We start from the raw sequence: 25,961 nt of genomic DNA on the forward strand, positions 1-25,961 counted from the left end.
AGAAAGAATCCACCCTAACTTAAAAAGAGATGGAGGGAGATTTCTACTTTTAGACTTGCAAAATTCTATTAATGCAGTCTTAGAATAGAATAGAATTAGCTCATCTTGTGTTTCTTGTCTGGTCTACTTGGAAGGTTGACAACAGTTGAAAAGAGGTCTTTGAAAATAGCGGGACAAAGAAAACTTCTCAGTGAGTCATCCTTTCTTTCTGAATTGCAGAAAGTGAAATACAGAGGAAAACAATACTTTTAAAAATATTTTAGAAGCACAGTGAAGAACTTAATCAATATTTCGACTAAAAAAGTGATAAACGGATAAAGGGGATTGTATTAATCATGTGAAAGACAATGATTTTGGAGAAAGTGCTTTTAGTATTTATATGGAAGTAATTAAATAAACCAACCAACCAACCAGGCCTTCCTGGAAATGTCGATTGTCTGACATCAAAGGGAGAAAAAAGATAATTGGTGGAATTTACAAAACAAGGAGTCAACTGTAACAGGAGATGGAATGTATGATTAAAACTGTAGAAAGATAGATGAGACTAAAGCCTTAACAGTGTAAAGAAAGAAAGTGAACCGGGAGAGGGAGGGAGAGAGCGAGAGCGAGAGAGAGAGGTATCAATTGTTTTATTTCAAAATTGGTAATCAATTTTGATTATAAACAAACAAAAATCACCAGAAAAGGTATACAGGTAGACCTAACCTATGACCACAATTGAGCCCAAAATTTATGTTACTGAGACATTTGTTAAGTGAGTTTTGCCCCATTTCCTTGCCTTCCTTGCCTCAGTTGTTAAATGAATCACTGTACTTGTACTTGTTAAATTAGTAACTTGGTTAAGTGAATCTGTCTTTCCCATTGACTTTGCTTGTTAGAAGGTCATAGAAGGTGGTCACATGACACTGCAACTATTATAAATATGAGTCTATTGCCAAGCATCAGAATTTTGATCTCATGACCATGGGGATGCTGTAATGGTCGCAAGTGTGAAAAAGAGTCCTAAGCCACTTTTTTCAATGCTGTTGTAACTTCGAATTGTCCCTAAATAAGCTGTTGTAAGTCAAGGAGTACCTATACAGCAATGTGAGGAAAGGAGAGGTTCATTAGAGCAACCAATATGAAAAGGAACTACTCTAAAAATATTACAAAAAATGCTTGAAGAAATGATAAAGCCTCAAATCTGAATTTCTGAAAACTGTCAAAAGTGAACTGCTTATTTTTGAAGTGAGAATGAAAAAAAGTCAGTAAAGATGAAGGATGAGATGAAATTTTGCAATTTATCACTGAGAAATTATAAATTTACTGATCATGAGAGATAGCAATATATATATATATATATTCAGTGTCAGATAGTCAGTGTGGCACCAGGTTTATAGTCCTTGATAAATGGTATATATTTGCATTCAACTTATCAGCAACACCTTGTTCAATAAACATTAAGCATTATTTAGTGTGGTCATAGATAAAGACTTTTTAAAAACTGATTGATTTTATTTCATCACAGTATTTTTTTTGTTTTTGTTTTTCTTTTCTGTTCATTTTTCTTTAATGCTGATTAAATGCAGTCTAGCCCATGAATAAGTCCAAGAAACTTCCAAATATAGGCTCCCTGTTCAATTTAGTGTAAGGATAAATATATGCAGTCATTGCTATCCATTCAAGTTGATGGAAAAATCTGTACATTGTATTGAAGAATCTTGTGTAGGGCTAGAATGGAATGGGAAATCATATTTAACAGAACAGATTAACAGAGTTGGAAGGGACCTTGGAGGTGTTCTAGTCCAACCCCCTGCTTAGGCAGGAAACACTACACCACTTCAGAGAAATGGTTATTCAATATCTTCTTAAAAACTTCCAGTGTTGGAGCATTCACAACTTCTGAAGGCAAGTTGTTCCACTGATTAATTGTTCTAACTATCAGGAAATTTCTCCTTAGTTCTAGGTTGCTTCCTTCCTTGATTAGTTTCCACCCATAGCTTCTTGTCCTGCCCTCAGGTGCTTTGGAGAATAGTCTGACTCCCTCTTCTTTGTGACAACCCCCAAGATATTGGAACACTGCTATCATGTCACCCCTAGTCCTTCTTTTCATTAAACTAGACATACCCAGTTCCTGCAGCCATTCTTCATATGTTTTAGCCTCCAGTCTCCTAATCATCTTGGTTGCTCTTCTCTGCATTCTTTCTAGACTTCAAAATCTTTTTTACATCGTAGCGACCAAAACTGGATGCAGTATTACAAGTGTGGCCTTACCGAGGCATTATAAAGTGGTATTAACACTTCATGTGATCTTGATTCTATCCCTCTTGAAGCCTAGAACTGTGTTGGCTTTTTTGGCAGCTGCTGCACACTGCTGGCTCATATTTAAATAGTTGTCCACTTGGACTCAAGATCCCTCTCACAGTTACTACAATTGAGCGAGGTACTTGTGCATTTTGTTTTCCCTGCCTAAATGTAGAACCTTACTTTTTTCACCATTGAATTTCATTTTGTTAGATAGTACCCAATGTTCAAGTCTGTCAAGATCCTTCTGTATCTTAAGCCTATTTTCTGGAGTGTTGGCTATTCCTGCTAGCTTGGTGTCGTCTGCAAATTTGATGAGTTCCCCATCTATCCCCTCGTCCAAATCATTGATGAAGATGTTGAAGAGTACTGGGCTTAAACAGAGCTTTGGGGTACCCCACTGCATACTTCCCTCCATGTAGATGCAGTTCCATTGAGGACTACACATTGTGTGTGGTTGGTCAGCCAGTTACGAATCCATCTGGTGGTGATGCTGTCTAATCCACATTTTTTATTTTATCTAGTAGTAGGTTATGGTCTACTTTATCAAATGCCTTACTGAAGTCCAAGTAAATTATATCAACAACATTCCTCTGGTCCACCAATTTTGTCACTTTGTCAAAAAATGCAATAAGATTAGTCTGGCACGATCTGTTTTTGACAAACCCATGTTGGTTTTTGGTTATTACTATGTTTGCTTCTAGGTGTTCGCTGATTTGTTGCTTGATTATCTTTTGCAGAATCTTCCCTAGTATTCAGGTCAGGCTGATAGGTCTGTAGTTTCCTGGATCTATTTGTTTTCCTTTTTTGAATATGGGAAATACATCAGCTCTTTTCCAGTCCTCTGGCAGTTCCCCGGTGGTCCAGAATCTTTGAAAAATATAGTTCAGTGGTTCTGAGATCTCGTCTGCCAGTTCCTTCAGAACCTTGGGGTGTAATCCATCTGGTCCTGGTGATTTGAACTCGTCTAGAGTAGGCAGGTGCTCACTTACCATTTTCTTCCCTATTTTAACTTGTGTTCCTAATCTGTTTTTTTGTGGTGCTGTTTTTGATAGGTTGGACTGTTTTTTCCCTTTGTGTAAAAATTTACTCCTCATACAATTGTTTAACATATGAAGAAAGAACTATTACTGATTTTGATTTGATGGATTATTAATATTTTTAGGCACAAGGCTCTGAATTTTGAGACTAAGGGATCAAATATTGTCACTATTCCTTGAGTATGAAAAATTAAAGATAAAACAACTAATGACAAGCAGCCTTGGAATTGACAATGGAGCTATTGAAACTGGATAGCTTCTGATTTTTAGGATCAACCATCAATAGTAAAGGAATCAGCAATCCAGTAATATGCCTTAGAGCAGAGGTGTCAAACTCGATTGTGTTGCAGTATCTTTTTTTTTTTTATTGAAAAAGTTTTCAAATACAGATTTTTCCCCCTTTTTTTCCCCCCCTCTCCCTCCCCCTCCCTAACCCCCCCTCCCCACCCCACCCATCCCCCCCGTGACTTCTTCATAACAAAAAAAAAACTAATTCATAACAGATTACTTACTCCCTCCTCTAGATATTGACCTTTACTTACTAAAAATATTATTAATATTATAACATCCCCCTTTATCCATACATTTCAGAAAAGAGAAAAGAGAAAAGAAAGGGAAAAAAAGGAAAAAGAAAAAAAAAGACATTATACTATGACATTATAACTTCTCCACTTTAAAACTATACAATAAGTCCTACTTTAACATTTAATCTTCTATGTATATTACTATGACATTTCAAAGCAGCCTTCCCCATCAAATCTAGTTTAACATTTATTCCACTGTATCCATTTCCTCCACTCCCCTAAATATATCACTTAAAAATCCCTTTTCTTAGACTAATCAATCTACTAACTAGCTTATTCACCCACTATCATGCAAAATTACCATACACAACATTTCTTAATATCTTTGATTCACTGCCCACACTACTTAAAAATATATGTCTATATTTTCCATTATATCTAAATAAAAAAAAAGAAAAGACAATGACTTTAAATTTATAATCCATATAGTATCTTCTTTGAGGTCTTTCCACTGGATTGGTAGAACCAACATCCATAATCGGGTAACATAGCTTGCTGGTGCAACAGTTTATTCAGGATCTTCAATCATATCTGCCCCCATCAGTAGTAAATATCTTCTTATATATATAAAAGTAAAAACAACCACCCGAGTGACATTATAATTATATTCCATATAATAATAATTGTGGGTTTCATCAGGATTATTAATTCCCATCATCGTAGTGGGTAACAACCCGATCTTCTGCATGCCCCAGCATAATTCTCTTGCCTTGTAATTCGAGGTAATATAATATATTTATCAACACAAAAAAAAAATTCGAATATGGATAATTCAAATCCATCAGTTTAAGGCTCATTTCACGTCCCCAAATTACGGCCATGCAGAGATCTGCCACAATCTTCAGGATGATATTAACCAATATGTCGCCTCTTCTGTGTTTACACATAATAATTCATATTTTAAAGTCACTGGCTTCACTGTTGCCTGATTTAGAAATTTCTATTTTTATGCCACCTATTTCTTTTTTTTTTTTCTTTTCTTTTTGTGGGTTTGTTTTCCATCCTGGTTTCTTTTCTACAAATTGTGTATCATCCGGTCGGATTTTGTTCTGCTTTGTAGATTGGTCTTGTTGGTTTTGTTTTTGTATCTCATATTTCTTTTTTATCCCTTGTATTTCACCTAATTGGTTTCCATGCTTATCCTTGCCTTGATAAGTCATCACCTTAAGGTTAGATGCCACTTCTCTCAGATTTGTAGATAGTCCAGCTGGGGTATCCAATAAATCCAAAGGCAATTCTTCTGGTATGTGTTGCAGTATCTTGATGTATCACGATATTTTTTGCCTTTGCAGAGCTGGGGTGGGTGTGGTCTCTGTGGGCTGTATCTGGCCTGCGGGCTGCCAGCTTGACAGGCCTGCCTTAGAGTAACAGACTTGGTCGAGTAGCCACAAAGGCCTTGAAAAAAGATATTCAAATGCTGCATCGTCCCTATACTCAGAAAGATCAAAATCACACAAGCCATGGTATTCCCTCTGATACTCTCTGGAAACAAAAGTTGGACTTTAAAGAAGCAAGAGAGGAAGTCTTGTTGCCTTTGAGATTTGATGTTGAAGAAGTCTCTTGATAAAATTGTGGACAGATTCAAATTAGCTTCTCCTTTGGACATGTTCCAGTTCTCTGGAAAAAGCTCTAATGTCAGCAAAGGTGGAAGGAAATTGAAGAAAAGATGGCTGGCAGTGTGACAATCCATCTGTGTAGTTTTAAAAGTCAACAAGGACTTGTTCTATATCATCATTGAAGTACTATATGTTGATCGATTGGGACTGATTGGTGATTGATACATGCAATGCCATGCAATGTTTGATTTCTAAGCAAAAGCTATTTCTCAGATAATCATATTCAGATCCATTCAGATTTATATTTGCTTTATCTGATCCATTGCATAAATTAGTCTAATTATGTTTGCAATAAAAAGGAATTTAAAAGAAGCTTTTTATAAATACAGATATTTTCTTCTGAAATAAAATGAGACAAACTGAATGTTTCATTTTCTATAGGAGAATGAGAGGCAGAGCCTGGGGGTGGAGTTAAGAGAGGAATAAGCCTGGAGTTGTTACGTGTCCACAAGCAATCCAAGTCCAGTCCTTGAATTCCATTAACTTTTAACTAGTGCCAATTTAGTGCTGACTAGATTCTTGTGTAAAGACATGAGCAATAAACCAACTTAACTTTATGTGTGGTCCTAATTCTTTGCCCTTGACATTTTTTGCCTTAAGATAAATTTTACAAAACAGAAAAAAAGACATTTAAAGTAAAATTATATCTTTGATAAATGCATTAATATCTTTAATTATAACCAGGCAGAAGTTCATTCAATTAATACTACTTTAAAAATTATTTCTTTTGTTTTTTTAAAAAAAATTTCTCAGTTGAATTATTTAAAACTTTGAATGATTTCTCGGTAAAAATAATGTCATTATAAATACTATACGTATTGTACACATTACGATAAAAGGAAAGGAAAGAAGTTCCTGCGGATTGCGAGTTTTCCACCTATAAGGGGAAATGCTCATCTCTGTTTTGAGGCCTGGAGCCAGCACTGCCTGAAGACATTTCCATGGTCATGTGGCCTGTTATGTTCTGGGTGAAGACTGGAGGTTAGGCTATAGTTATCTCTAACAGCTCTTTATTTATTACTGTCTGTAAGGCAACTTAAAAACTCCCTAGCTGACATAGTTCCTTTTAATAGGGAACTAATCAGCCAACAACCAATCAGGAGAGAGTATTTCCCCACTCCAATAGCAATTCAACTAGCAATTATCTCCAATACATAACATGGCCAGCATGACATCACAATTACAATATTTACTCATTATTTCACATCCTAATCATTAAAAACAAGCCATATATTTTCTGTGATACATAGAATACTATGAATGAAAACTACCATCTTGTGTTATACTTCCAAGATTTGGGGGAAGCCAATGCTAATATTATATCGTTGATATAATAATTATGCCTATGCTTGTTAGAACAAATTGGCACAATCCCACATAAAGCCTATGATTGCAAAGTAGTTCAGGGAAGAAATTACAGACCTATTTGAAAATGGCTCCCAGTGTTCATTATGTAGATTGTGATAGGTATTTCTGGCTAGTCTCACAACCTATAATTTAGGATTAATATGGGAGTATAAGGCTCATCAAATAAGCATGACTGAAAGCTCTCTCTGAGAAGATCATATTATATCTTCTAGCTGCTATGAAATAAACTGATATGGAAGAACAATGCATAAATATTAACTTTTTTTGCTTTTTTCAAGAACTAGAATGAATTTGAATAATAAAGGGGTTGTTTTATCTGAAAGGTTATTAATCAAATGAAGGGTTAAAATATTTTTTAAATCGTAGACTGAAGTATAACAGAAATAATTTCTCTGTAGCCCTAGTTATATAATTCAATTAAATGTGAATTCATGAACAGTGTGTGCGTTTTTGCTTACTGTTTAGTAGTGGTCATGGATGGAAATATGTGATTAAGATTGTATGAATACTAGTTTTGGGAGGGTCTTGGGACAATAGGATGAGAGGCAATGATTTACTTTTATCTTTCATGATCTACAATCCTGTTCTTATCTTCCATTTAGCAGTAGCTGAAAATATGTTAAATGGAATTATGTTTTGTTCATTTGTAATTTTGAAGGTGGTTTTCGAGTTATTTTTAGGAAACACATTTACAGACTTGTCTGCTGGAGAAGCTTTTTTTTTTAAAGATAGACAAGCTGGTCTCTTTCCCACATTGTAGCTGAACCTCGCTTTTAAAATTCCTTTCCTAAAGCAGCCCAAGATGATTGTCCTAATAAAAGGTAGGTAATATCTTAGCAAAGTATATTTCTTAAATTTCTTGTTTGACCCTTAAATAAGTTTCATATATATGAAATTGTACAATGGAAAAGCATCCCTTTAAAAAACGTTTTAGCAAGTGTAGACTGATAAATTTTGGATTTCCCCCATGATTTAAATTTGCAAATGCTAAAACTAGTTGTTGAACAAATATATAATAGCTATTCTAAGACTACTGCCTGTCAATATCTAACTACAGATGGTAGCATGAATCATAGCTTGAATAAAGAAAATGTTAGGTATTAAACCAGAGTTGCTAGGAGAATTTTTGTGCACAAATATCACATGTGATGCTAAATTTTGGGACAGAATCAGTATGCACTAGGGCTAAAAAAAATTCTGTGGTAGGAAGGAAATAGATTAAAAAGACCAACAAAAAGAAGCTTGGTATGATCGAGGACACAAGATTTATATACAGCCAAAATCGATTCTTGAAAGAATCTGAAAGGTAAAGCTCACCAAGAAAAAAATGGGCACTAGGATTGCATAGTAGAAATGAAAAGTTGAATAATTGTTGTTGGTGAGTTGTGTTTGTGTGTTTGTGTATATGTATATTTGTACAACATGGGCTAAGCTTCTATTAATTGTGGTTGTGTTAATTTCTATTTTTTTTCCTCATTTCCCTTGCTGTTTCTAATTGTTTGCATGTCTTACTCTGATCAAGTACTTTAAAATTGTATAATTTTTGGAGTGATGTAATTTTAATGGCTAAGCATGGATTTAGCAGATTACTTTGGAATGTATAGATATAGTTTAGCAAAGTTTAATAATTTGAAAGTGAAATATTCTGGGATGTTAATATAAAACTTACAATTGCATTATGTTTTCAATATCTGTATTAAAATAAATACTAAGACATAATCTAATTGTTTTGAAGTCTGCAGGACAGCTATGTACATACTTTGTAGTATAAAATATTTAAGAAAAATATGAGTAACAGTTGTCAAATGGTTTGCAGATATTCTTTATGTCTCAGAATATTGGAACACAGATGATGATTTACAGCAGTTAATCTCATAGCTCAAAATAATTATAAGCATGGTCATATAAGTAATTTGTTTAATATTTTATATGTGCTAGCTTTTTATTTTTAAGAATAATGTGTAAAGCTGTGCTTTTAAAGTATAATGAGTATGGCAAAAAATTTTCTTAGGCTGTAAACTAGATCATTTACTATGTTGGGCAAATTTTAGTGCTTTGTTATAACAAATTCAAAAATTCTAGATGCTAATTTTGAGTAAGAGAGGTCCTTTGTACTCTCTGAACTTGGTCGTTTTCTTGCAGACATTTCATTACCCAGAGTAGGTAACATCATCAGTGCTGATTATGAAAAGTCTGCAAGAAAATGACCAAGCTTAGAGAGCACCAAGGACTCATCATTCAACCTGAAGCTACAGATATTCTCCTTTATTGTTATTTTGAGTAAGCATATTTAAAGCTTGTGTACATTAAAACATACAGATAAGTGATAAAAGATTAAGCTATATCCTTATCTTTTTAGAAATTATTATTTGTATTAATATTATAAACTTGTTTGTTCCTATATAACAATAGCTCTCTTTGGCTCTTCCAGTCCTAATCTGTTTAAAAAGGGGTTGGCTAAAATATGCGAATGTATGTTCCATTCATCTGAATCTGTAGAACTGATATAGAGATTTATTTTTTTGCAATAGGAATTGCTGCAATTTCACTTATTTATGCGCTATGAAATAAATGAAATGAAATAAAGACTTGTAGCTTATATGAGAGTATTGTGATTTGGAGAGAATCTATAACATAAACTTTTCTGAAATTAGCAGTGCAAAATGAGCAAAAGTTGCTACATGACTCACAGATAAACATGATAAAAGCCTTTTCAATAATCTCACTTTAATATTTACTCATAAATGCTTTCATGAATGATTCTTCAGTTACTAGTAACTGCTTGTCTATGTCTATGATAATTTTTTCCAGAAAATTTTAATCAAAAAAGAACAGATAGCGTCAAAGATAAAAAAAGGAGCACATCATGAAGGAAAACAGAAGCCAGGATAAAATCAGGATCATAAATCAGATACAAAGATTTCAAAGTAACAGGGAAATCAGGAACAAAAAGAGATGACTATTGACATTCAAGTGTTTGAGACATTTTTGTATGCAGTTGGTCCTACTCTTGTTTTCTACTTCATACAAATTCAAGTAATTTCAGGAAGTCTAATTTCCCCCCTTCTCCTACCCCCAAGTGATCCTTAGACTCTAGTGTCTACCTCTTTCAATATGTATAATATGTTATTACCGGTATAATAAAAGCCACTCTATTGTGAGATCAAATGGAACACACAGTAATTGTGAAAATTACTGTGGTAAAAGTGACAGAAAGCCATCAGTATTAAGACAATCTTATGTTAGATTTTAAAGAAGTTATATACAGTAGAATTATAATCATATTCTTGCTATTCCAGTCATTGATTAGGATGACTAAGATAGTTCATAATAAAAATCTGACCAGAAACCAGTTTGAAGTATATCCAGGCTTTTGAGAAATAATTGCAAAAAACTTTAAAGTTTTCATCTAACTGATCGTTCTAGTCTCCCATCATCTGTTTGGTAATCTAAACCTCCTCCACAAATTCTGGATTTCAAAGGAAAGCAGATGGAGATTGCTACCTTATTACAAGGCTTAATGGACAATCATTTCCTTCTCTGAATAAATTAATGTTGGACAGTGTTATTATTGTTTAATACTTTGTGTTGGAAGTGAGATAGTTCTTTGAAATTATTTCATCAGACATCATTTTGACATCATAGCCTTTCCAAATGTTATTTTCTAACATTTATATTACACCCCCCATGTTATACATCTTGATTTTAAAGTAAGTTTACTTAATTACAAGTTCAGGACTAAAAGCCAAACCATTTTAGTCTGTACAGAAGATATTAATTATTACTACAATTATAATTTTGATGGAGTGCCCAAACTAATGTTGAATAATTTCTTGAAACATTTTGCCATCATACAAACTATACAATATTTTAAAATCAGTTCTGTTAGTTGTTGCGACCAGCAGAAAACATATTTGACGATTTTTAAAGTACCTATACATAACCCAAAATACTAACCAGTCTACTATAAAAAGGTGGCCATTCTGCCTTTTAGTAAGTTTCTTGTCAACATTTTATGTTTTATTTTAATTTTTAAAGATGGCGTTGGCATAAATTAATCTTCATTTCTGGCCTGTTTCACAACTGGTCTCTAAACTCTTCATCATGTCTCTCAGGATTGAGTTGGCATCCTAATGCGAAGGCCAAGGCACAAAAATAAGAGAGGGAGGGAGGAAGAAAATAAAAGAAAGAAAAAAGATATTTCAAGCAGCTGCATTGTTTCCTGGTGATCACAGCCTAGCTGAAACAGATAATGCATTTTGATTCCAATACCATTTGGAGGTTGAATGTAAATTACTTCAGTATTGTGATTTCAGGTTTGAAAATTTTGATTGAACACAGAAAGCAGGTTTTGTTGTTAAATCTATTTAGTTTAATCTGTATAAATCAAACAAACACTGTTCTTTTGATGTTGTTGTTTTAATTCTCAAAAATTCAAAGGTTAGTGGATTAAACTTAAATCGTAACCAGATCTTTTGGTGGAAATGTGAGCAAATGGATTGCTGTAAATTCTAACATGAGACATTGAATCTCTCCAATTAAAAGTGGAAAAGAAATTATATCATGTATATTAAGCTACCCAGAGGTAATCATTGAAACACATACATTGATAAGTTATTAGCAGGTACTTTAGATGTACTCATTAAGTATATTCAATTATAGCAAATGTCACGTTTGCTAACATTCATCTACACCATGAATAAACTTTTCCATGGTTTTAATTGTCAGGTACCAGGAAATTTCACCATACCCACATATATAAAAAAGGCCCTGAAAATATTGTTTGATATGTTTAATGTCAATTACTTTTTTAAAAATATTGTTAGTAAAAAAATATTGAAATATATTGTTTGCCTTAGATTGTATATGGAGCAAAATCTGATACCTTCTAAAACATGAGAAACTGGGTTGTTATTTTAAAAAAAGCTTCTTTTTTTAAAATTAAATTTTATTTATTTAAAAATATAAACAAAACAAAACAAGTAACAATAAAACATACAGAACATGTAAACAAAAATTCAATATACATCTTATCAAAGTTGTCGCAACTTTGTTCTTATTTGTGCTTTTGACTCCTCCTTGTTTTGGTCTATTCTCTTATGTCTATCTTTGTAGTTCACTGTTAACCTGAATTAGTGGTTTGTGTTCCTATCTCTATATTAGGTCATTCCAGTTACTTTCTAAACTTTTTTGTCTTTTCTATCTTCCAACCAAATGTACCACTTTTCCCATACTAAATAATAGTCATGTTCCTCTTTTTCTTGTAATTCCTTTGTGAGTCTGTCCATTTCTGCAGTTGTATAGCTACCCATCTCACCAGAAATGGCTCTTTTTATGCATACAACAATTAAATAAAACCACATATCTAAAAACAACAAAAGGAAAGAGGATAAGAATGGCCACCTCAGAAATGGAAGCCATCTAAATATGTCTCTGATTCCTGGGAGCCCCAGGCCTGGTAATACAGGTGAAACTCGAAAAATTAGAATATAGTCCAAAAGTTCATTTATTTCAGTAATGCAACTTAAAAAGTGAAACTAATATATGAGATAGACTCATTACATGCAAAGCGAGATAGTTCAAGCCTTGATTTGTCATAATTTTGATGACAAATATGGCTTACAGCTCATGAAAAGCCCAAATTCACAATATCAGAAAATTAGAATATTACATGAAATCAATAAAACAAGGATTGTACATAGAACAATATCAGACCTCTGAAAAGTATAAGCATGCATACTTGGTTTGGGCCCCTTTTGCATCAATTACTGCCTCAATGCGGCGTGGCATGGATGCTATCAACCTGTGGCACTGCTGAGATGTTATGGAAGACCAGGATGCTTCAATACCAGCCTTCAGCTATTCTGCATTGTTCGGTCTCATGTCTTTCATCTTCCTCTTGGCAATGCCCCATAGATTCTCTATGGGGTTCAGGTCAGGCGTGTTTGCTGGCCAATCAAGCATAGTAGTCCCATAGTCATTGAACCAGGTTTTAGTACTTTTGGCAGTGTGGGCAGGTGCCAAGTCCTGCTGGAAAATGAAGTCAGCATCCCCATAAAGCTCGTCTGTGGAAGGAAGCATGAAGTGCTCCAAAATCTCCTGGTAGACGGCTGCGTTGATCCTGGACTTAATGAAGCACAGTGGACCAACAGCAGCAGATGACATGGTTCCCCAAATCAACAGACTGTGGAAACTTCACACTGGACTTCAAGCATCTTGCAGTAGTGTGCGCCTCTCCATTCTTCCTCCAGACTCTAGGTCCTTGGTTTCCAAATGAGATGCAAAAGTTGCTCTCATCAGAAAAGAGGACTTTGGACCACTGAGCAACAGACCAGTTCTTTTTTTCTTTAGCCCAGGTAAGATGCTTCTGACGTTGTTTGTTGTTCAGGAGCGGCTTGATAAGAGGAATACTACATTTGAAGCCCATGTCCAGAATCCGTCTGTGTCTGGTGTCTCTTGATGCACTGACTCCAGCCTCTGCCCACTCCTTGTGAAAGTCCCCAACACTTTTGAATGGCCTTTTCCTACAATCCTCTCCAGGCTGCGGTCATCCCTGCTGCTTGTGCACCTTTTTCTTCAACACTTTTCCCTTCCACATAACTTTCTATTAATGTGCTTTGATACAGCACTTTGGGAACATACAACTTCTTTTGCAATTACCTTTTGAGGCTTTCCCTCCTTATGGAGGGTGTCAATGATGGTTTTCTGTACAACTGTCAGGTCAGCAGTCTTTCCCATGATTGTGATTCCTACTGAACCAGACTGAGAGACCATTTAAAGGCTCAGGAACCCTTTGCAGGTGTTATGGCTTAATTAGCTGATTAGAGTGAGACACTTTGAGCCTAGAATATTGAACCTTTTCACAATATTCTAATTTTCTGAGATTGTGAATTTGGGGTTTTCATGAGCTGTAAGCCATAATCATCAAAAGTATGACAAATCAAGGCTTGAACTATCTCGCTTTGCATGTAATGAGTCTTATCTCATATATTAGTTTCACCTTTTAAGTTGCATTACTGAAATAAATGAACTTTTGCACGATATTCTAATTTTTCGAGTTTCACCTGTATAATCGGGTCTGGGGGAAAGAATGTTACACATGGAGGATGCTATGGCAGAGAAGACATGTGGGATGGTGGTACCCACAGCATAAGTTTTCTACCAGATCTATTGGAGCAGGCTGATGTAACTGGGGAGATAAGGTTCCTCAGGTAGACTGGCTGTGAATGTCTTAAAGATTAAAACCAGCACCTTGAATTAGACCTAGAAGCAAACTGGCAACCAATGCACTTGTGAAGCAGGGGTGTAATATTTTTCTTACTTATGTTAATTTTCAATGAATGTAAAACACTACCTCAAAAACAACATATATTTTGCCACTGCAAGATCTGGTCAAGAACCCTTCAGCATTGAATGGTGTGGTTAGGTTCTTTTACTGAGAAGCAGGATCCTAATGATGCTGGAACGAGCTAAAGGTAAAATCTAGTTCAAACTGAACTTGACTTTTTATGATTTCACAAATTTGGAAACAACTTCTTGTTGTTTTCTTGGGAATAGTTTGTTCAACTTTCCAGCCTAGTTTATGGAGATTTATGGATGCTTTAACATTGATGCTAAGACTAATCCTGCTTAGCTTTTTAAGATCACCCAGAGTCAGTTAGGTACTGCCAATTAACAGGCTAAAGAGAAAGCTACAGGGGGTAAAGGTAAATAAAGAGAGAGACTACAGGAAATGGAAATAAATGAAAAAGGAATTTGAAAAAACTTCACTTTACTTATTTAGGAGGTTTTGAAGATAAGAATGTTTGTGGATTCAACAGAAAGACAAGATGGATTAATAAATGACACACTGTTCTGAAAAATCACTTTTCATGACAGATTTATTGTGTTACATCAGACTTTTGTCAACAGCATTTCAGTTTAATAATTACACCTTGTCTCTCTTTAAATTTTAAGTGGTAAATGTTGAATGCTGATTAAAATAGATTGTCATTGTATAAATATGATGTAATGCTTTGGGGTATTCATGAAATACATTGTTCATAAAATTTCAAAATGAAAATGGGACATTCCAGCCTACTTTAAAAGTATTCCAGGGAAATATCCTGAATGCTACACAAATGGAACAAAAGTTGCAACATCTTGAAACGTTTCAGACACCTCAAGTGTTCTATTACAAGGAACAAAGTAAATTCTAAGAAAACTCTTGATCTCTCATTTTTTTCTCTCAGTTACCAAAATAGTAAAGTGTTAATCTGTGCTATCTATCACTCAACCTATAGATGATTGTTTTGAAAATATTTTTTTTTAAAAAAAATGCAAACTTTTTATAAACTCTTCAAACTTTTTAGAAAAGTCTCCAGAGTAAAGCTGATAAAACACAAAGATGATTAATGGATATTATCAAGCATAATTTACACCAAACAAATATACTTCCACCATTACTTTTATTTACCCTACCAAAGTGAATTTACTCCAAAATGACTCTACTCCAAATCTACTCCAAAATGACTGTTAAATCTTTCTCAATTTCTTTTTCTTATATTGCCTGCATGTTGGTATTAGGCAATCACTAAAAGTTCTCTATTCCATTCCTCATTATGGTATCCATGCATTAACTGTTAGATATAACTACAAATAAGCCTTTAAAAATCTCAAATCAATGAACTGACATGTCAGTGGACTGTTGTAATGTTGCAGTTACTATCCAAGTATTCATACCTTTGGTTTAGATAATATATTAAAAATGTTGTAGGCTTCACAGCCAGCATCAATTAAATTGAGTTTTGAGATAAATCCAGTGGTCAAATCCTCCCCAGTTTGCCACTGGTTTGCTGCCCGTGCATGCTGCCAAATGCATGCTGCATGCACACATGCACAGTGCATGTCAAATGCATGCTGTGCATGTGCATGCACAGTGCATGCCAAACACTCTGCATGTGCTTGCGCAGTGTGTGTGTCAAATGCACACCGCATGCGCAGTACGCACCAAACGCTGCTCATGGAAAAAGACTTGGGAAGTAGAGTAGAACAGCAAGGGGGGGAACAACTGTGCCACGTGATTTAGATTCACTAGAAAGGATTTCCTGCTATCTAGCAATTTTAAATCGCGCGGCACAGCTGATTGTCAGAAATACCTTTTTTCTTACTACTGGTTTACCAAACTGGTAGCTTTTATTACTACCAGAACCGGTGTGAATCGGTAGGATTTCACCACTGGATAAATCTAATCATCTGATATTCTACCATTTCATCTTATTATGTACAAATGCATAGAGAAGCCATCCAGATTTACAAACACTCTTAATAAGGAAGAAATTCTAAAAGAATAAAACCTGCACCTCAACTTTACCCAATACCAATACATTTTATCAGCTCTTTTGTCTTACTTTCTGCTATAAATATGAAGGTATCAGAAGTCAGTATTTCTTCTTATATTGTATCTGTTCTCATAGTGTATACATTTGTCTTTGAATTTTGAGGTTTTGTTATTTAAGTAAATCATTTTCTTAGGTAAGATAAACTTCAACTGAATGTTAAGTTAAAGTAGATCCAGGAACATGTCTGTTCTTATGAAATCATGTATTCTCAGTTTATGGAATTTTATTCATGTCTCTATAACTATAAATATAGAAGTACTTACTGAGCAGATAGATTATTATTTTTTCTCTATAGAATAAATCTTCCAAGGGTTTTGGAAGCCCATTCAAAGGATTTGGGCTATATCTTTAACTTCAAAGGAAATACTTTTAAACAATCAAAGTTGATAGGGGCACAAGACCAACTGGAATAATAGATCCTATTGAGTGGTTTAAAAAAACCATAAGGAATATCTGGTTTCTCTTTTAGAAACAAATCTATAGAAATCTGTAATGAATATTCTGATAAAGGAGCTCTACTTATATCATTTTCCGTGACTACATAATGCTTGCTTTTGAAACAGGAAAGAATGCTGCAAATTGTGCAAGCCACAGGTAGTCATTGCTTTACGACCACAGCTGAGCCCCAAATTTCCACAAAGCTTTGGTCCATTTTTGTCAGTTTTTAAGAGAACCACGTGGTCATTAAATGAATGACTTTCCCCACTGACTTTGCTTGTTGAAGCCAGCTGGGAAGGCTACAAATAGTGATCATATGACACTGGGACAGTGCAACAGTGATAATTATATGCCATTTGCTAAATGCCTGAATTTTGGTCATATGACTATGGGGTTTCTGCAACTGTCATGTTAAAATGGTCATAGATCACTTTTTTCTAGTGCCATAATAACTTTGAATGGGCACTAAAGGGATGATTGTAAGATGAACACTGCCTATATTATACAAGATTCCTATTAAATGGAGATTCAAAATTTTTGACAAATACTTTTTAGCAGGTAATAATAATCAGTAATTCATCCAAATTAATTTGGGGTTTTAAAAAGCCATCAAGCTTTTAACAATACTAGACTATGGGTAGTCATTTTAGCATTTTATTCTGATAACAGTGGATCTGTTCTATTGTCTTTGTTAGATGTGAAAAAAAGTCTGATGTGGAACTTAATTTAATTGAACAAAAATAGATTTTGATCTCCATCAATATTTAAAATGGACTCCAATTCATCTGTTGGGGAGGTAATTTATTTCATACTCTACAGATACGTCTGATGGAGTTTTTGCTTAAGCATCGATAGTATGATAAACCAGATTCTTGGAAGGGAAGTTATGGATTAAAATGGCATTTTTAAAAATCAAACATGGTCTGTGTTAAATTTGGGCTGCAGCCAAAAAAAGGGAAAAAAAGTACTGCTAGGAGGCTATGGGTGTATTGACTAATGTTTAATTTAAGAAATATTGTCAATTTTCAGTCTTTGAATTGGCTTTGAGGAAAGGAAAGAGGAAATAAAATTCCATATGGTCTACATTTAACTAATGTAAAAGATGAGTTGTATTATCTGAGTTATTATTAGGAATTTTGTAATATCATTTTATTACTATTGTTTTTTATGGCTTTTTAACTTTTTAATTGTTTTCATTCTTTTGTTTTCTTTTTTTCTGACGATTAAGTTTTTAAAAGAACCTAAGTTATTAGTTTACATCAGAATTCTCTAACATTTCTGGCTTTGTGTGCACGCACGCCTGATGCTCATGTAAATGGACCACACAAACGTTTGCCCACTGCTCATGCAAGTGAGGATGTGCATGTGTAAGTGAGGATGCGCATGCGCACGCATCCGCTCACCAGCTGTTTCCACGGCCCAGTTGCAAACCCATCAAGCCCCACAAGTTGGGGACACCCTGGTCTACATTATTTAGCAATTGATTTTTCTTACTATCTAATTTGGGTTGCATAATTTGAATGGTATATATACATTTGTTTTCCTACTTTTATTCTACTTTATCCATACCTTTAAGAAAAGATGACTTGCCATTAGAGAAAGAAGCATGACTTGATTCATATCAGAGACTCCTATAGGAGAATTTAGGTAGTCCTTGTGTTATGATGATTTGAAGTTACGATAGCGCTAAACAAATGGTATTTTAAGTTTGGTCCCCTAAGTAACAGCCATTGTAGCACACCTGCACCGTGATTAATATTTGGGTGCTTGGTAACCTGCGTGCATTTATGACTGCATTTATCAACTTCTCCCCAACACTTGTCTCCTTCACATCTCTTGGCCTCCTGCACTCCAAGGCTCCTGCTACCCTGTTCTTTGTCAGTCTCAGCTTTATCTTCACCACCTTCTTGCTTCTGTTGACCAAGCATCACCAGCCTGGCTCTTCACAAGGAAGTGCTAGACACACGAGGCCTCCTTCCCACATTTGAGTATAGCAATTTCCCCTCAAGCACTCAGGAGGAAGACTTGTGTGGCCAGCAGTGTGAGCAAGAAGACGGCAAAGTTCAACTGGGACAGTGGAACACAGGAAGTGAGGGCCTCAAGAGTTGAAGGTGGTTGTGGCTTTGCATTGTGGGGCTGGGTTTTGCTGGGTTTGCTGTGGTTTCCTGGGGTGATTGTGGCTTCATGGTGCTGACAGGCAGGCACAGCTGTGGCTTCCTGAGGTGGTTGTGGTTTTGTTGCTGTGGGGCTGATCTGGATGCTGGAATGAAATGGCTCAGCTGTGTGCTGCACCCTAGCTTTGCATCAGCTCAGATGCTTCTTATAGCCTTAAAGCTGGGGTGAAATTCTCCCGGTTCGGACCAGATGGCCCGATACGGTAGCGATGGCGGCAGGTGGTTCGGAGAACCGATAGCAAAAATCCCTGCATCCCCCCTCCCATCGTGCCCAGCTGAGCAGCACGATCATCAGAGGCTTTTTTTTTTACTTTTAAAAACATTTTTTCTACAACCTCTTCCGATGAAAAAATGCTTTTAAAAGTTAAAAAAAAAAAGCCTCTGATGATCGTGCGGCTCAGCTGGGATCATCAGAGGCTTTTCAAAGCATTTTTTTCTGCAACCTCTTGGCCGAAGAGGTAAAAAAAAATGCTTTGAAAAGTCTCTGATGATCCCAGCTGAGTTCCCTGATAGGCAGAGAGGCATTTTTTAAAAAGCCTCTCTGATGATCCCAGCTGAGTTCCTGATCGGCAGAGAGACTTTTCAAAGCATTAGAAAAAATGCTTTGAAAAGTTAAAAAAAAAAAAAAAGTTGGCCACGCCCATCCAGTCACATTACCCCACCACCACCACTAAGCCACGCCCACAGAACTGGTAACAGATTTTACATTTCACCCCTGCCTTAAAGTTGTGATGTTCCTAGAAGCCTTGACTTGCACTGAAGCCAGGGCTTCTTGGCACACCACAAGTTAACTGAATGCAGTTACTAATTTAAGGACAGTTGCTTTTTCACAATGATATACTGCACATTGGAAGACTTGCTTTTAAAATAAATGAAACATCCACCAAACCTTGGCATTATATGCTCACTCACATTCTCTATGTATTTCACTATCATCTTCTTGAATTTCTGATAACATTCAGTCAAAAAGATAAGCAATTTCAGATTCTGAACATCTAGAAGGGAGAGAACAGTTTTTCACAGAAATGTAGACGAGCAGAATAATATTCATCAAAATCCAGTAATGTCTATAGATAACTGAATATCTATATTCAGTCAAAAGAATAAGTGAGACAAGATCATTTCTAAAATGGAAATTATCAGATAATTCTTTATATGGAAATTTTTGTTGCAAACCGAAAATGCATTGTAGTTCCTAGACTAATACTGTTAATGCTCCAAAGCAGCTTGGGCTTATTAAATTTATTGGATTATCACATGATATAATCCAGGGAATAAAAAAAATCATCATTATTACTACCACTATCACCACCACCACCACCACCATCATCAAACAGGCACAAAAGAAATAGTAACTAATACATACCTGCAGTAAATTTATCTATTAAATTTATAGATTTGCCCAGTTTTTATGACTTTGGGCTAAATGGATTATCTGGGTGGTAAACTTCACAGGTTATGTTCAAGCAAAAATCGGTTAGATATGTTTCCATTTAGATCCTTACAGTGAACAGAGAGTTATATTAATGGCTAAAATGGCTTCAAACGTTTAGTTCTAATATTGTGTGATCATATTTTCAGTTAAAAATATAGCATTCAAATAATACTGTCCTTTTTTCTAATCTTATATATAAAAATCAAATTTTGCAGAAAGGGTTTTGGACTGCAAAACTAAGAATTGAAAACTGAAAAAACATTTATCAACTTTTGTGGATTGATAATAACATATCCTATGATTTGCTTTTTCTATTTGCATTTTATTTTGGTACTTGCTTGCCTATTCATGGAAAAATGTTGCCACATGTCACTATTATGAAGCATTGTTGTCAAATGTACTTTTGCTAATTCTGTGGCCAACATATATTTTTGCGAATCATCAGTTGACCAGTCCTATGTTTAAAATCAATGTTTACAGAAATTAAAGCTTCTTTTTAATAGGCAGTATATGACTGGGGAGGTGTGGTGGCTCAGTGGCATAATAGATAAAGTCTAGATAGAGAAAGTCTATGGCAGGGGTGAAATGCTCCTGGTTTGGACCGGATCGCCTGATCCAGTAGCGATGGATGCAGGTGGTTCAGAGAACCAGTAGCAAAAATCCCTGCCCCCCCCCAATGTCCAGCTGAGCCGCACAATCATCAGAGGCTTTTTTTTTTACTTTTAAAAGCATATTTTCTACAACCTCTTCAGCCGAAATAAAGCTTTTAAAAGTAAAAAAAAAAGCCTCTGATGATCGGGCAGCTCAGCGGGGATCATCAAAGGCTTTTAAAAGAAAGAAACCCTTTTTTTCTTTTAAATACCTCTGACGATCCAAGCTGAAATGCCTGATCGTCAGAGGCATTTAAAAGAAAAAAAGTCTCTGCCGATCAGGCAACTCAGCTGGGATCATCAGAGTCTTTTGAAAGCATTTTTTACAACCTCTTCGCCGAAGAGGTTGTAGAAAAAATGGTTTTAAAAGTGAAAAAAAAATTGGCCACGCCCACCCAGTCACATTACCCTCCCACCAAGCCACGCCCACAGAACCGGTAGTAACAAATTTTAGATTTCACCACTGGTCTATGGTCCATTTTTTTTTAGTCCTACCGCTGCATGATGGAGTAAGTTCCTGTTACTTGCCTCAGCCCGTGCCAATCCAGCACTTCAAAAGCATGTAAATTCAAGTAGATAAATAGGTACCACTTTGGTGGGAAGGTAACAGCATTTCATGTTTTGCCATATGTTTTGCGCTGTGATGTGACATCATGATGGCCACAGGATTGTGGAATTGTCAGACAGCACTGGCTCAGTAGTTTATAGACAAAGAGATGAGCACCGCCCCATAAAGTTGGTGCCAACTGTAAAGTAAAACCCCAGGGGCACTTTTACCTTCTTAGGTACATGACTCATTAGAAGTTAGAAAACATGCAGAAGGTTGTACTGTGGAAGTATCTCATCATCTATATATTGATTCCTAGAATTTGAAACTTACGCTGTACGTTATAGACTGAAATATTAGATATAACCTGTTTTATAATTTTTCAGGTGGCAATAATTGCTGGAAATTTTGAGCTTGCTGAATATATCAAGAACCATAAGGAAACTGATATTGGTATGTACATTGGGATTTCTGTTCAATATTCAATGGAAGTTATTGCATTAATCAATAATATAGCATGAGAATAAAATGAAATAATTTTTGTATTATATGTTAAATAATTGTTGATATATAAAAACCCAAACTACAAAACCCAAAGTACCCTTTGAAAAATTCCAAAAACTCCAAAAAATGTCTGCAAGCAAACAACCCAGCTCAGAGACCATTAAAGACTTCAGAGTTCAACCCTGAGCTACATATATTCTCTTCTATTGATATCTGTCAAAATGTTGCTTCTCTCAGAACAGTATCAGAAAAAAAAATCATTTTCCCCCCTAATACTCTTATATAAGTCTGGGGAATGACCAATGTAGTGTAATACAATACTGTACATTATATTTTAAGAGTTTTTAGATCTAGAAGATACGTCAAATGTGCGGAGAAAGAAGAAAGATCTTTTCTGTGATGGGTTTTTGGATCTTTTTACTTAGATAATATTGAGTAAAAGTAAAAATTGTACAGATTTAGAACACTATACTAGGAAGAAAATTGATAAACATGTTGAAGGCTTGAAATATGATATAGCTCCAGCTCAGATGTGGTCAGAGGGTTCTTCCTTCTGTCACAAGAGCTTTGTCCTTTGCTTTTTAAAAATAATCTGAAACTTATGGGATAATTTTTGGACATTTAAATATCGATATGAGATGAACATCGTTTTTTCTGAGAAGAGGATAAGAAGCAACGAAGGAAAGCAAACCATCTAAATCCTGATAAGATGGACATCTTATATAATAGGAAATTTGTTGGATCAAATAGAGGTAGAACACAAATGGCATCCCTAGGAAAGTGCGAGCGAGGAGGCAAATAATAAAATGTGCATTGTGGCATAACACAAGCCATGTGACCCATGTATTTATGTCAAACATTGGGATGCAGGTACAAAGACTAGGTTTGCACTGTGATGTCATTCCTTCATTCATGCATCATGATTTGTACCAGATACTTATGTTAAAATTTTAACCTAGGACTATCTACTGTTGAACTCACCCCATTCCTAAGAGGTCTGTAAGGGGCGTGCATAAGAGCACCAGCGTGCCTACCGTCCCCGTCCTAATGTTTCCTCTGTTCGTATCTACTTAATGTATTCAATTCATGCTTATACTTATATATATTACCTAATACATTCTTGACAAATAAAATAAAAAAAATAATAAAAAACTTTGTACAGGCACAGACACACAAATGAGAGGGAATAATTAGTGACTGAATTGGAAGAAAGAGTACTTAAGGGTCGAACACAGGTTGTGCTTGAATTTCCATTCCGTAAAAGACTGAGGCTTGCTATCTGCAGGTTTTCCTAAGTTTTGGCATGCTCAGCAGAAGCATAAGTGGCCTTGAAACCCAGAAGTGTGCATATATATGTGTGGGTTTTACCAGCTCCAATTTATTCACAGCAGTAGACCTAACCAGAAAAAACACATTTTGCCTCAGTCATACGTCATATTATACCCGGTTCCTGTCTCTCAGCCTAGGAATAAAAAGGCAAATCACTTCTGAGAATCTTGCCAAGAAAACTGTAGGGCAGTTGCTAGAAGGCCACACACACACACACACAGACACACACCCTGAAGGCTAGCTTTAAAGATGTCAGCAAGAGAAAAATGCATTTTATCATTATATTCACACATTTTTAGTCTTTTTTTCCTTTATAGATGGGGAAGCTAGGAAAACTTATGAACCTAAGACGTGTCTCCAATCTGAAGTAAAAATAGCATCTAAATAAGATCTTGGTTTGTGTCATTTCATTATTGCATTATTTGCTGTATACTAGTACAGCTATTTTTAGATCAAGAAAATGATCAGTGTGTGTTTTCATATCTTTTAAAAAAATCAAATTCTTACTTGGAAAGATACAGATACTTAATTCTATTTTAAAGAATTTTTTGATAGGACAAACAAGATCCTGGTCTTTAATATATATATAGACATTTAATAGGTGAATACGATTTTTCTGACTGAGTCATACGTATTTCTTTGATAAGTGTAGCTATATTTTAAGTATTACACTAAATGTGATTTAGTTTAAGTTATTCAAATTTCACAATTTTAATAAGCCTTTTATATAAATATTACAGATTTATCCAAGTATTTTTTAATAAGCACCTTAAATTATTCTTGAGAGCTGCATCATTTCATTTACTGCATGTTTTATAACCAGTGTTCTGTCTTTTAAGAGGGAAAGTCTTTAGGGTCCAAAACATAAATATCCTTGATTGACATGTTATGTTTGCTTGCTTGTACTGCAGTTAGTTGTCACATTTTATGTTTTTATTTATCTGAAGAGAAAGTAATAGATTAAAGGCTACGATGAATAAAAAAGTTAATCCCTGATTGTTTTCATCCAGTCTACAGCTGTCTGTGACTAAATGAGCACTGAAGCTTTAGAAAGCATTTGCCATACAGCATTTACTAGGGCCTCTATAGGATGGAGATGCAAAAAACTAGCAATAATATCTATAGGAATCTGGACTATCTCTTTAAATACAGGTCTGCACATTTCAAAGATGTTGCAAACCGAGGAGCCTTTGACTTGGATAATCTATTTTTAAATCTTCTTTTTATTTTGTATTGCCTTGGCTGTTTGTGATGAGATGAATTATCCGATGGATTAAATGACATGGGTTGTTCCTCTTCAAGTGAACAAGGTTTGTTTTATCATATTCCTTTTCCTTCGGCTGCTCTGAAGATAGAAACAGGAGGGATTTTATTTTAAATATGAAACACATTGAGGTGGTGGTGTGTGAGTTTTGGTAGTTGATTAGCAGACTAACTAATACTTAGATACTGTTGCTAGGCTTCAAGTCAGAGTTCTTGTATCCCTCTATAATTATGCAGGAATGTGTATATGTGATGATTTGTGGGTGTTTCAAGCATTTTTAAAAATTTAATTTTATATATGTGGATACCAAATGGCTGCTGATGCATTCAACCCATTCTTTATTATATGTGCTATATTTGGCATTTGCTTTAGAATTAATATATTGGTATTCCGGATATCAATGCACTAAGCATACTGCTTATAATGGAAAATGTTTTTTGTTTATATTTTGAAGAAACAGCTGTCGTTTCTGCTTATTTGCATCTTGAGCATTTATTTTGAAGCCAGAGTGATTGAGGTCAATATTACTGCTTCTTAACTAAGAATTTGAATTAATTGCCATCTGGTTTAATTCTATTCATTTATTTATAGCTTTTCAAATGAATTGTTTAATAGTGGGATTTTTAAAAATATAGTTCTTTCAGACTAACATAGGTATCAGAATTTTTAAAATCCTGATTTTCACCAATTGAAATTAGAAAGGAACTTTAAATAAAACAGTGAGCAGCATGTGTGAGCTGTACTATTTTTATCTTGCCTTCCTTAGAAGAACTAAAAAGGGTAGGAAGTATTATTGTGGCCATGTTCATTCACCATTTTAGTTATGAGTAATCTTAATCTTCATTCAAATGCTATAATGAATTCTCATGGTAATTTTATTTCAAAAGCCAAAATAAAAACATTACTGACAATTTAACATGCTTATTTTTTTAAGTAAAAGATGTTATAAATTTAAAAACATTGTTTATCTGTAACCATAAAATCTGAAACTTTTGTTCTGAAGCCAGAAAAGAATATAACACCTCACTATCTAAATCTATTTGGTGCATTTAATTAATAAAAGTAAAAATGATTATCAAGATGATATCAAAGATGGAACAACTGACTGACATGTAAAATTTTAAGTAGCTATTGCTAAAATAGATAAGCTATTTGCTCCTATTTTGCTTAATAGAATTCAGAAGTTTCCATTTTTATAGAACATAAGTAATGTTCTTGTATTAAAGGAGGCACAATGGCTCAGTGGTTAAAGACTATGAACTCGTCAGCTAAAAAACTGCCCGGGTTCAAGATTTGAGCGCTGCACGACGGGGTGAACTCCTGTCCTTTCCCCAGCTCCTGCCCACCTA

The 25,961-nt window shown here is 35.0% G+C and overlaps 1 protein-coding gene across 3 annotated transcripts in view; it reads left to right on the top strand.

Moving 5' to 3' along the window:
* The window catches only part of SHANK2 (SH3 and multiple ankyrin repeat domains 2), a 373,648-nt gene that overhangs the window by 68,847 nt on the left and 278,840 nt on the right, over window positions 1-25,961 (top strand). For all 3 annotated transcript variants that reach the window (XM_060687619.2, XM_034417321.3, XM_034417322.3), the window contains exon 10: window positions 21,902-21,968. In XM_060687619.2, coding sequence (XP_060543602.2) covers window positions 21,902-21,968 — 67 coding nt within the window. The remainder of the gene's footprint in view (window positions 1-21,901; window positions 21,969-25,961) is intronic.

Source organism: Pantherophis guttatus, chromosome 1, assembly GCF_059756535.1.
Source record: "Pantherophis guttatus breed Tessera chromosome 1, ASM5975653v1, whole genome shotgun sequence".
NCBI lineage: Eukaryota > Metazoa > Chordata > Lepidosauria > Squamata > Colubridae > Pantherophis > Pantherophis guttatus.